We start from the raw sequence: 13,499 nt of genomic DNA, 5'->3' as shown, positions 1-13,499 counted from the left end.
AACGCTACCTCCACCGAGTCGTCGCGCCTTCAGTATGATCCACGCGGCCAAACCTCGAGGATGCGTGTCTGGAAGAATATACATATTTTGACAGTAACCCTATCAAAAATATTACAATCGATATAAATTAATTCTCGTCGACTCTGTGACTGTAGGAATGCACCAAGTAATTATTGTTCCGTGTTCGTTTAATTTATATATAGTTACGTTCTTCGAAGTGAACTGATTTATGCCGATCGTCGATTCAAAATCACAAAAAAATTCTTCCAAGATTTTTGAAACGTGTATCATTTAAGGAAATTGATACGACTGTGTGAGAAATTTGAATGAATTTGTAATTTCGGGGGTTTAAGTCGCGAAAGTTTAATGACGAATGTCCGCGTTCCCATCTCCCATTTCCTTTCGAAAATATTCGTGTTTCGAGAAACGATCCTTATTTCTCAGAAATGGGAACTCAAGGAAACTGATCTCGGCTTTTGAAATAGTTTTAGAAGCTACGAGATCGCGATTTGTTTGATCCTTTATGCCGTTCTAAATCTTAATCTACGAGTAGTTTCTCTTATAAGGTTATACACGAGAACACGAGTAACCAACGAGTAATAATCGAGAAATATCGTTATACGAGACGAAGAGGAATCGTTTTCGAAATTACCTGCATACCGGCGAGAACCAGTTCCAAGCAAAACGGGATAGGATTTCAGATTCTCACTGATCGTTCTAGATTCTAGATTACTTGTAAACACAGCGTGGCCACAGAATCCGCGTGACTCGCACGAGAGGAAAAGAAACGCGTAATTTGAATCCATTAAAAAGATCGAAAGATGGAAGGTACTGCGACGACATCTCGCGGTACAACTTCACGCGCGAATAGGCAATAACGAACTACATGCGTTAAAACTGATACTTTAGTCAAATAATTCGAACTGTTAATGAATAAATAGTTTCTATGAATACGTGTATGTTACATCCGCGATTTCGATTGTTTTTGTAGAAAACTTCGAAGTTCTAGAATTTGATACGTTGGAGTTAAACTTGCAACGATCGGTTGCCACTTGAACACTCACGATAACCCACTTGATTCTTAATGAAACCATTCAACGATCCCACTCATAGATTCATATCTTGGTCGAGGATTCGACCATGCTTTTCTCTATGATAAAACGAGAACGGTTCGACTGTCGATTTTATTAGTTGGACCTTTACCAATTTGAAATTTAAGACGACGTCGTGCCACCTCCAGTTCCGAATGCTAACTGCCTGATGTTGGACACGAGGCGTAATTGTCGCACAAATCGCTTCAATATATCGATTATCGGGTATCGTTCGATTCGGTTAAAGAATCTCGCGGTGATTTCCCAGTGCTGTGAATACCATGAGTAACATTGACGTTCGAATCTCCGTTGGTGCAGTGAAAAGATCGAAGAAAAGTATGATATTGTGAACGAAGAATTGTGCCATGACGAAAGAGAACATGAGCAAGAAGGAAATTGAAGAACTGGAGACGAGAATTGTAAAGAACTTGCCAAAAAATGTAGGTAAATTGTCTATCAAATGTTTCAGGTTAGGATAATTTGAAATTATGCAGCGGGAAGCCGTGTGTTCGTTCTTTCCGTATTTCACATTGACTTTTCCTGTGCCTTTCTGTATATAAGGTGATTCCGAAATTATGGAATAAACGATGAATCGAAAATAGAGAATGAAATTCTTCATAAAATGTTCCATTTTCAGGGAAAAATGTAGTCTGAAAATTTGCTTAGTACGTATATGCGAATTTAGCTAATACTCGGCTGGACACGAACAAGCAATCAACAGGAGATTATTCTACATGCAAAAATGAATGAAAAGTGAAGAATAAAATTTGTTCGTTTAAGGTTTCATTTTCCACAAAATAGGATTTGTTCGCGTTTGGTCAAGAATTAACCTGGTACATTCGTGTTCAGAAATATCTTCAACTTGAAGTACTTTTTAAACCAGGATGGCTAAATTGAACGCGGTAATGCTCGAATAAAATGAATAATACATTTTATTTTATTATTTTTATTTGTAATTCACATAATATAGTGTGGAGAAGAGTGTGCTGATACATTATCGTTAAATGTAGGACTCTATTGGTGTACGAAGAAATTCAATTAATTCTAAATCACGATTGAAATTCGGCTTTATCTATGCCTGGATTAAAATATCTTTCTATTCATCGTCCTATAATGGGATGCAGATTCTATCATAACGAAGTGCAACACCGCGAAAACGAATCTGTTGCCCCTTTATAACCTAATCTGGCTCGGAAGTACAAGCAATTTATACCATCCCGTCGTTCATTTCTTTTTTGTTCTCTTGTTATCGATGGAAAAGCATAGTACTAAATCTTGTATGTTACTCTAGTAATTTTACGAAAACGTAGTTTTAGGCCCCGTTACCAGAGGCGTTTCATTATAAATTTCTTGATGGGGGATCTCCTTTAATAAAAGTTTCATTAAAATCTCCCTCGGATAAAAGATATATTTCCCCGGTGTAAAAGTCGAATTCAACTTTAGCTATCGTTTCTTAAACAATAAAATAAAAATCTACGAAAAGATTGGCTTCTTGTCAGAATAAAATATAGAAATATAGGTGAGTTTTTTTAATAGAAATGATAATTCAGTCTCTATGATTTGTAGTTCCTCCAACCTACTTGTATTCGATTTGTCTATTATTTGTATATCTATTTAAAAATATGAAATCGCGTAAACATATACAATTTAACGATCGTTAGTTGATACATTCTCTATCGATAAATTATCGCCGTTTTGTGCATCTTAATGCGCCACATGGTTTATCATCTCTGAAAAGAGTGAGGTTTTAAAAACGAAATATGTAGTTTTTTATTCGTTTCCAATAACGTTATTGCTGCACGGGCCGCGAAAGCGTATCGAAAGTCTGAACGGGGTTCACCGTGCCATCTCTGCTCGTAAAATATCACTATGCGATCGGTGATTGACGTTTTGATAGAATCTGTTTTTAGCGAAATGTGTTTTACATCAGCTTCTTGATTCCTGTCTTTCTCGTATATTCTTTACTTTCACAGTTGCTGAAATCAGGATTGTGTGAAAAAGCAAATAAATTTCTACAAAAGTCGTAGCCATATAGTTTAATTCCTTTTTCGTTGCAGCGTAAGAAATTTAACTGAATTCTATTAAGCGCGCTTCATAAAATTGCATCATATCTCTTGGACGTTAGTGTCCCAGCAAAGATAATTTTCATTTCCCGTCGAGTTTTACATACCAGCAAATCTTTTATTATAATAAGATAAAAACCATCAGTTCTTCTCTCTAACATACAGTGAGTTTCATTCTTCAAAACTAAAACGTATAGGTATTTTCTAAAGAGCATTTTTCAAATACAAATAATGGCAGGAGATAATAGAAATACCTTCTTCTCGTCGATGTTTCTTACCAGTTTAGAAATATATTTAACCGATTACAATTTTGTCAAGCAGCATGCATTAATTTTATCCAGAACTTTATATTCACGATCCGAATATAACGTAACTCTCTGTGCTGGGAAATTTTTGCTAACATGAGAGAGATCTTTCCACAGCGCTTCACGTACACCTCATAAAATTGTAGATAAAATTGTCCGTAAAATCACAGATTTCGACGTGCAACAACTTTGAATCCATAAAACAGACAATTAATTGTCTACAGTTTCCATTCACATTAATTGTCATGGCTAATTATCTATATAATTAAATGAAACGTCGTGACTAATGACGTTTTGATAAACTAGAACTGCTGGAATAAAACAGTGACATTGATAACAAATGTAAAAATTTGTTTGTTCGTGAGTTTACTCCGTTTTGAAGTTTGTTAACTATTAGCGATGAAATCCGATATTTCCATAGACATTCTTTTCTCGTTTTTATCCAATCTTCGTATTTCACCCCTGGCTAGTGTTTCATTTATTGTTCTTTTAGCATTGTATAGATGAATAAATTTCACAATGAATTTTCTTCGCCGGTGAAACGAAGAAAGGACGATTCTTTGTATAGCGATAGCGAGATCTACAAATGTTTTGCTTCGTATTGATTACTTAAAGTATCTCATTCTCGATTCGCTCGATTTGGGTTTCTAAAAAGGTTCCGAATGAATATGCAGATTGGCATGGTATGTCAGTTAAAATCGAATAGTAACGATAAAGAAGCAGAGGAAAAAGAATTCCCTTATGTTTAGTACGAGTCGAGTGATTTTTATCTTGTTAATACATAGAACTTAATTAACGAGCATTTAATCTTTCAAAGAGATTGCGCGAAGAAACTTAACAAATACATTCACGTATTAGGAACAGAGTGCACGAGTCGAGTGACTTTCTATAAATAGCTGGTAAATTTGCAAATTTAAACTGAAATTTATTCTTTGAATTACATCTAAAATGTAGGTTCCAGCACCGTTACCATATTTCCCATCGTTTCGCTATATTCTGTTTATTTCAGTTTTCCGACAATTCTACAAATGCGTGTACCGTGTTTAGTTGTCACATTGGTGCTAGTTAAAAAGGATAAATACCCGATAAATGAATAGGAAGAGATAGGAGACAGGAACAGAATAATCCATCGTGACACGAAACGCTGTCATTGGCCTTAGTAACCTGCTCTGATGTGTATCATATCTCGTTATCGAGTCGTATTATTTTCCATGTAGTCCCGTTAACAAATTACATCCGTATCTCGTTCCCATCGGTCGATGTCCAATCAGCTAAATTCAAGCTTTGCCCCCTACATACAGCACTGACACAGAACGGCCGATGCACTTTGCCCGTGATAGCGCGTCTATTCGCAAGCCTGCATTTTTCTAGATCTACCACGATTCATCTCGTTTTCAATCACTTTATGACCCTTTTCTTCGCTCGTGTAGAGTTATGAAAATCTTCGCTAAATATTTCCCTTTTCGAGTATTTTCGAGAAACAGCTGAGAATTTTCCTATGGTACAATACAATTTAATTTACAATCGCAATCGATCTTTAAGAAATATTGCATGATTTTTACAAACCTTCGAGCTATTATAAAGACATGTTGGGATCCTTGTTGCCATTAATCATGATTTTATCTTCAATTTTAAACAGTGTTCATTCTGTTCGAACAAACGTCTGCTACTTATTTCACCATTGTTTCCAAATGTTACCTTTCTTAACGTTATTTCTCCTCTCGTCACGATCTTATAGAATTAATCAAAATTTTAACCGGTGGAGATGATCGTACGAGCAAGTTTCAGACACTCGTCTGCGCGACGTCTGACAGTAAAGTAATAACATCGGGAATTCTCACAATTGGATACAGGGAATCGTAACGTGTACTATCTCGAGTTTATCGCGCCGAACGAATTGACCAGAGTTTTTGCAAAATTGGGAATCTTGTTTACGTCTATATTCGTCGCCGCGATAATTACAAAGGTAATTAAACACGATGTGCGAGCTGCTCCGCGAGAAACGTTTACGAGGCGGGCAACTTGAAACGCGTTTCATAATTAGAAATTTCCAAGATGAGACGTTTAAGAACGCTTCATGGGTCCTAGTCGGGAAGCTCAAAGTGTATCGCTGGGAAATTGCAATCGTTGAACTAGTCCGTTAAAGTTGGCGAATCCTTTTTCTAGGGATATTAGCGTTTAACTCTGCTTACTGATCGTATGAGAAACTTATTAAGGAATTTTTAAACATACGATAACATAGAAAATGAAAAATATTCCTACGAGAGACGACGTCTCTAGTTGACTATCCGTGAGGCTTTGAGCGTATAAATTTTTTAGGATTTTCTACCTTTGGACATGCTTTTCCTACAAGCTGGAACAATTTGTCGTCGTAGCAGACCGTAATTCTCGCGACGTTTGTCTCGAACTATATATGCAAGTGAAAAATGGTGTGAATGTAGAGAGAATAACTAAAGGAAAGGGAGCACAACGTATCCTTTTACTATCAGTAAGGCGAACGACGATGCTCGTACAATTGAAATCGTTCCTCCGCTGTGATTCTTCTGGCTTTGAACGGAATCAACGATAAAATGTTGTTTCATTTGGCAAACTATTTTAGGATTTTCAACATGTTTCTTCGCATCTCTATCGAGAAAGCTGAATCTTCTCGTTTCTATAATTCTTATACGTATTTGACGTATTTGCTTTCCTTTTCGTATTATATTTCGTATTATATATCTGGTATATTTGTGACTGTATTATTACATTTGCGCATTGCTATATCTCCAAATGTCTATGTAGAATTATCTTTCTGGTTTTGATTGCTCTAAAAGGTTGCAGCACTCGCCTCGCTATTATTTTTCTTTCTTCACATTTGATTTTATCGTATACCAATGGCAACAATATTTCACCAAATTTTCCAACTCAACGCCGTACACCGTTTAATTGATTTCACTGGCTGGGCATGGCGTCGAACGAGGTTCCCGCTGACCATTCCGTTAACGTACAAATTAATGACAACGCGTCGATATGCCTCAGCGATTTATCGGTGCTCGATATTAACGCGTGGCAGATAGACTCTAATGCAGAGATTTTGCCAACGGCGAATTCGACGATTTCATTAGCGCGACGCGGTGTTTTTACGCCTCATATGCCTGACGATTTCACGCGTCTGTATATTTTAACGAGAATTGATAACCCAGCTAATGTTCTAACCGCACGGAAATTTCAGAAACTCGCGTGTTTGCGCCATTGCGGAAGAACTATAGTTCGTCGATGCATTGTTCGTGTCTGTTCCTCGTTCCTCGAGAGTAATCCACGATTCAAATGCATTCGTCGGTTTAGAATGGAATATATGTTTAAATGTTCTTTAGAGAGGATGAAATTGTGTGGCAGGATTATTGGAAAAAGTGAAAAATTTTGGTAGTCGAATATATCGATGAATGGAAGTTTCATCGATACGGTTACTTTGATATTTCTACTTTAGTTTGGTTATGGTTTTCAACATCGACCGTGCTGTTCACAATTAGAAACGCAACTTAAGCGTGAAACAGATAGGTTCGGATTCCCAGCTGATTTCCACAGAATCTGATCGCATTAATTGCTGGAGGACGCAACAGATACTAATTTGCGGAGCGAAATGAACAGGTGATACAGTGAATGGAGGCTGAATAGAGGATTTTGCGAAAGAGGAGGGAAAAATTGCTGCCTTTAATAACTCTGGGAACTCATTTAATTGAATTAATACTATGTTAATATATGCTTTTCATTCGGCGATTCTTATCGTATTAAATATACAAAAATTAAAGAGTATCATAACGAAATAAATATAACGAATATTATTATATTAAAAATGAAAAAAATAACGACCCTTTGACCGATAAATGTCGAAATATATATTTTTCCTTGGGCTGAAGGATAAAAGATTTCAATCTCGATATAATCAATCTGCAATTTGCCTATTCAGAAAACTTTACATTCGAAACAAAGCACTTCTAATTAGACGCCTTGATTAACAGTAACTAAAAATGCCAACTCGAACAGGATCAAAGAAATAAAAAGGCGGTTGCCTCCCACTCCTGTTGTTTGCACCGCTAAGGAGAACATCAAAGAATGTTTTATCTGCCTAGAAAAGAAAGCCGAAGAGTCGATAATCAGTCAAATACTTTTCGTAAATTCTCGAAGAGATAATTAGAAGTGACAATAAGAATGCATCTTGTTGCCCGATATTATTTTAATGTCTTTTTAATTAGCATTTATATATATATATATATATATATATATATATATATATATATATTCCATTTTATCATCTTGCATTGTCAAATTTCTTAATTATTGCCACTGAAATTAGCAGTGTTCATTAAAAGAGACCTTGCGACCACGAACACACAACTTTTGTTGTTCCGAATGATGTTTACGAGACAATGGCTCGTGTTAAATTCGGGGATAAAGCTTTGTCAATCACTCGGATGAAGGAACAAAGGAGCGTTTCATAAAGGTTCCCATGGCGAAGCATCAATAAGGGTAGGATTACGCCGATGTGTAATTTATGCTTGTGTCTTTTCTTGGAGACAGCTGAAAGGAAGCATCGCCCTCGATAAAAAGAAGCTTTTAAATGAAATAAGAACGAAGAAATAGAAGACTGAGACGATATCTTCGTCGAGATTACACGATATTGCACGATCAATCTTTAACGAGGAGATTTCGACGAATAGATTTTCGGAGAATTTGGGAATCTACTCAAGGCATTCGTTGCTACCGTGTCGTGCCATTAATAGGAAAACGGTGATTTTAAGTTTCAGGAATACCGAGGAAAGCGGAAGAGGAACGAAACAGCTTCTTCGATACAGAATTTCAAGAGATCCTTGGCTTAAAGCTTACGTTTCGTACTTTGATTAGTTTTTTTCCAATTTTTATATCTTCGTTTTGTATCCGTAAAATTAATCGATTGCTCGGACAATAGAAAAATTGTAGCGGCCAATAACATACAAAAATGAGATAGGAAGTTCCCGCGAAACGAGAAAACTTTGTAGGAAATCGTTGATTCAATCAAGACGACCACTATCTTGCTAAGGTACTGTGTGAAATGAACCGCGAGCTCGCGAAACCAGTCTTCTCCACAAACAAAGCAACTTTCCGTCGTTACCGAGACATTTTCTCAAGTACCAAGTTGAAATATCGCGACTGATATTTGAGAAATGAGCCGTCGTCAAAGAGGCATGACTCTTGATATTTAGAGCATCCGTTCTCAATGGAGCACGAGTGAAACGCGAAAAGAAATGATCCGTACAGAATATGATCTACGAGCTTCTATGATTCACACTTTGATTAACGAGATGTATTTCTGGAAAAAATATTTCATGAGAGGTGTAATGTCTGGCCGGAGACGTTGATGGTTACGTGTTAGATATAAAAACGATTCGAATTTGTATAATTAGAGTTACGTAAACGAGACCGAATGTCATATCTTCGTATCATCAGTGAATTCGTGAAATGGAAGAGGGTGAAGTAAAAGATAAATCGTTTGGTAATTTATGATGTTAAAACACGTGACGTTAAATATGTCATTTCAAGATTAACGCGAGTTAAGAATTTTTCAAAATCCTCGCTCTCCAAGCTCGATCTTAAACGTTATTTCTTCGCAATAAACGCTTTAAAATCACGTAAAATTTGCTCCAACACACTCACACTGAATTTCGCACAAGCTTAAAATCTTGTACGATGCTCTTGCTTTATCATCTCAAATCATATTTGGAAACATATTTTCGTACATTCTTTTCTCGGAATTCAACTGCGGTTCTAATAAAAATTCCTCGCATCATTTTCAATTACGTGTTCCTCCGTAAAGCGTTACGGTTTTCAGGAAGGGGCTATTTATGGCAGAGGCAGGGGTTGCACTTCATCGTGTTCCACATCTATCGTTATTAAACTTCATATATGGGATGTTTTAAAACCATGACAAGATATTTCAAAGAACAAAAGAAGGTCGTATTAGTCGACTTTCCACGGTGGTTATGCTATCGTACTAAATGCTTCCAGCATAAAACGCAAATTAGAAGAGGGTTTAAACATATTCTATTTTTTACTGATGCATATTCGTTGATTGGAATTCTGTATTTTTGCCTCGCGCAGGATTGTACCTTGACTTATTGACATTAACTCGTTTCAGGAAACGAGCAAGAAATGCATTGTGTGAGAAGTTCGAGTCGTTTCTCGAGCGTGGATTGCTCGCGAGCGATTATTACAACCCTTAAGCGAATATTACAACTTATGTTAATTAGAAACTGTTTACACGTCATAACTAAGAGGCTAAATTCGTCGCTAATAATTCCGAAGTTCGCGAAGAAGACACGGTTTTAGTTGAAATGTAGAAAATTAAACTCCGTATTTACCCGTATAGATTGTACATATATCATTTTCCAGCAGCAAATATTGAAGCTCAGTGCGCAATATTGTGTAATTCAACTTCGAAACTTTTCTCATTTAAAAAGGAAATTATTTGTACATTGTCATCCCTTCGTTCGTTTTAAAGCCGAAGAAAAAATGGCCGGATCCATTTCTTTCGAAGAAAGTTGACTCGCTGAATTACACAGATACGAGGATCGATGCAGTGTCGATGAAGATAAACGCATAAAAAAAAACAATATCTTCTTGGTACATCCAGCGACGGTTTAACGAAATCCATAAATGGGGCGGCGTATTGTCGCGTATCACCATCCCTCCGCGAGCATGATTTATAGAGCGGATTTAGCCAAGATACATATCGACACCGATGTCACCTTAAGCTCGCCTTATTTCTGATCGATGCAATATTATTATATCCTCTTCAATCTTCGCCACATTGCTCCCTGAATAAAAATTTGTCGTTTACATAACACACACACAAAAAAAAAATACTTCGTGTCCGTGCATTTTTCTAGTAGCCTTTCGCGTTTGTTTGTATTCTACGTTTCCATCGGTTTCCGAAGCTACCGGTTTGTATGTTGTAATCTCCAATAAATATTCTACCTGTACCATCGAGAATGACTTGAACATCTCGACGAAATCCGTGAAAAAATAATCGATCGATTATACGTCGCCTTTTGTCGTCTGCTATTCCTGCTTGAGACAATATTCTCTTCTTGCCACGATCACTAATTTAGCGATCGTTCCTTACGTCTCGACTAACGCATTCCTGCAATATTTTTATTCGAATCTGGTAAATAGAAACTTTCAATGGAGTCGATAAAATTGCCAGGAACGCTTGAAATGCCATGCGTCCTGGAACGAGGCGGGAAAACAATCGAAGGGCCTTGGAAATAAAAAACCGAGGGCTATTCAATTTAAAAACATTCCCACTATCCGAAGCGACAAAGGTTGGCTTCTCGGTCCCAACGGATCAATGTCGGAAACAACCATTTCGGTTTTGCCGTTGAAGCAACCCCGATCCAATTTTTCTTCTTCGCAGAATATATTTTTTTTTTTCTCCTCTTCTTCATTTTTACAGATTCGGCTGGGTTTCACGGGGCAAGCGAGTTGTTGGACACGCGATCGAGCATCAGCTAATAATGCCGTGAACAATAAATCGATTCCTCCTGGGAGAGCTTGAAACTGTCATCATTTGTTCTAGGTAGAGAAGACGAGGGAGCAGGTCAAATAAAACCTACAGCACGATCCCTGAACGCCAAAGTAGCGCAACCGGTCGTAAAGCGAGATCTGAAGAATCCATAAACTGACTGAGCTACGAAAATCGCCCTCCCCGCTAGCGCCACTCTGCCGACGCCGCTGCCCCCGAATAAACGTCCACCACCATCGTGATCGCGTCTCCCCTTCGTGCTTCCTAGTCCTAATTCGATTCGCAAGCAACGCCAAGGACGGCCGCCTTTTCCGAAACGTGTCACGCTAACCTTCGCCAATTTTCATGTACACGTAACACGCGTATAGTATCGGCGCAGTAAAATTCTGGCTCAGTTTTATCTCGTCCTGTAACCGTTCGAAGCGCTGGTGAACGGTGAGCCGTGATTTGAAAGAGTAATTATGCGGAATAGAAGACAAAGCGGAGAATCGCGAGTGAAGAGAATCGCGAGGCGTTGTTCGTTCGTGGACAAAGTGCCCTAGTTCAATGATGACTCGGTGTCTGTGAGACGTGATCTGTCGTTTGTCAGAGGACAGGTCGATGACGTTAGAACACGAATGTACACTGATCAACGGGATAACCCTCTGTTGATAAAAATTGCCGACGACATGGAGGGAAACCTGACAAGCTCCTGGACGAGCAACTTAACTGCGATGCTGTACCAGCTGCCTTGTAACGATAGCTTCCTTGGATGCATCGAGGAGTGTATGGTTGGCTCATCAGAATTCGATCATATGTGCACCGTGGAAAAGGGAACCTTCACGTCATCGATGACACTGTTCTGTAAGCCCTGCGATTACTCCAACTGCGATGTGAACGTGTCGTTGGTTCTCAGCGGCCTGGAAAGCATCGAGGGTGTCTTTTTGTCCAGGTTACCGAAATTCAGAGACTGCAATGAGACGAATTTCGATGATCAGGTGAAAATTCAAGACGAGATTTAAATTTAACTTGACTATAAAACTGCCGGCGAAAGAGTGCCGTTAGTCGAAAAATTTCTCGCCGCTGAATTTTCCAATAACTCTTCTCTTTCTTTTGTTACGTTCACAGATTTTGGAATGCACGCCAGCGGAGAATGTAACGACAGACAACCTGACGATCTCTTGTTCGCACAGAACAAAATTAAGTTCGACGACGAGGGGCCGCCGTTTCGACTGGAGCTTTCTCTTCGTTGCGGTATTCATCGTGGCGGGTGGCTTGGGGAACATATTGGTCTGCCTGGCTGTGGGACTCGACAGAAGACTACACAATGTCACCAATTACTTCCTTTTGTCTCTCGCCGTGGCCGATTTACTCGTTAGCCTGTTCGTAATGCCCTTAGGCGCGATACCGGGATTCTTGGGTAAGTTTTTACACGAAATATCATAGCGCTGGGAATTTCTATTGTCTCGGTAGAATCTCGTTCAGAAATATATGCGGAAACTCGAAATATCAGTGCTTATTTTCGTAGCAACGAATGTCCAAACAACTATTTCTAAGTAGCGTGACTTTAGCAACGGAATTACAGTATTTCCTTACATTACATGAATACTGGGCAATAAAAATTTTGCTTTGGTAGCGATGAAGCGTATCTTGCAGTTCGAGATATAGTCAAACGAATATCCATCGTGGTTTTATTTCAAACGCTCTGAGTCTCGAGATCGTACACGATTGTACCATTTCCCATTTTCCCTCGCTAATCGAATTCGAACAGTGGAAAGCATTAACGGTGGTTTGGAACAGTGCCAACTTGCTGAAAACAAAGGAAATGCGATCAGTCGATTAAATCGAACTAATTAGGGCCCTGGCGAAGTTCTACGGCGGCCAGGCTAGTTGATCCATTAGCAGGAAAATTTCTTGTCATTTTTCCCTCATCCGAGTAGAATCTATTTTGCAATCTCGTATTGCAATAGGTAAAACTATTCGTTCGTAGAAAGCTACTTCCTCCGTATCCTAAAACTCTAACTTAACGAACATTGGGAAGTCTGAAACAGAGAGTATTCAAGGAATTCCTAGCGCGTGTCCATTGATCGAAGCTCCCTTAGAGATTTAACGAGCTGTCTTCCGATCGAATCGTTTCGAACCTTTCCTTAATCGTTTCGAGGATTCGTGAGAAAATCGGACGAATTACGAATAGGGGAAGCACGGTTGAAACAAAGCATCGGAAAGTATACTTTCAGCGCAATTTCGTCAACAAGCTTGAACAACTCTGATCGCCTTTCTTACAGTCCTTTTCTTTTCGTTTACCCTTCGAATCACGATACACTTCCAGAGCTTTTGATCCCTTTTACCGCTACTCGCAGAACGTTTCGTTTCGTTCACAGTCATAGTGAAAGTGATGCCCGATTTTGAAACAACGAAGTAAAAAGAACGGAAACATCGAGAAAACTGAAGAACACGCCGAAAGTTGAATAGTCGCGCTGCGTAGACGTGAGAACGCAAGCAAGTGGAGTAAACTCGCTGAATA

General features: G+C 38.5%; 1 protein-coding gene across 8 annotated transcripts in view; it reads left to right on the top strand.

Moving 5' to 3' along the window:
* Positions 1 to 38: 38 nt before the first annotated feature.
* The window catches only part of LOC126865623 (5-hydroxytryptamine receptor 2B), a 38,509-nt gene continuing 25,048 nt past the window's right edge, over positions 39 to 13,499 (top strand). Inside the window, exons 1-4 of one of the 8 annotated variants that reach the window (XM_050618376.1) lie at positions 39 to 166; positions 1,360 to 1,535; positions 11,055 to 11,973; positions 12,104 to 12,395. In XM_050618376.1, coding sequence (XP_050474333.1) covers positions 11,614 to 11,973; positions 12,104 to 12,395 — 652 coding nt within the window. In that variant the 5' untranslated portion in view covers positions 39 to 166; positions 1,360 to 1,535; positions 11,055 to 11,613. Of the gene's footprint in view, positions 1,536 to 11,050; positions 11,974 to 12,103; positions 12,396 to 13,499 lie in introns of all 8 variants that reach the window. The other 7 variants (XM_050618373.1, XM_050618372.1, XM_050618370.1 and 4 more) reach the window with 7 other exon arrangements.

Source organism: Bombus huntii, chromosome 5 (genome assembly GCF_024542735.1).
Source record: "Bombus huntii isolate Logan2020A chromosome 5, iyBomHunt1.1, whole genome shotgun sequence".
NCBI classification, from domain to species: domain Eukaryota; kingdom Metazoa; phylum Arthropoda; class Insecta; order Hymenoptera; family Apidae; genus Bombus; species Bombus huntii.
Note: the sequence above shows the minus strand (reverse complement) of the source record. Positions and strands in the feature narration are given on the sequence as shown.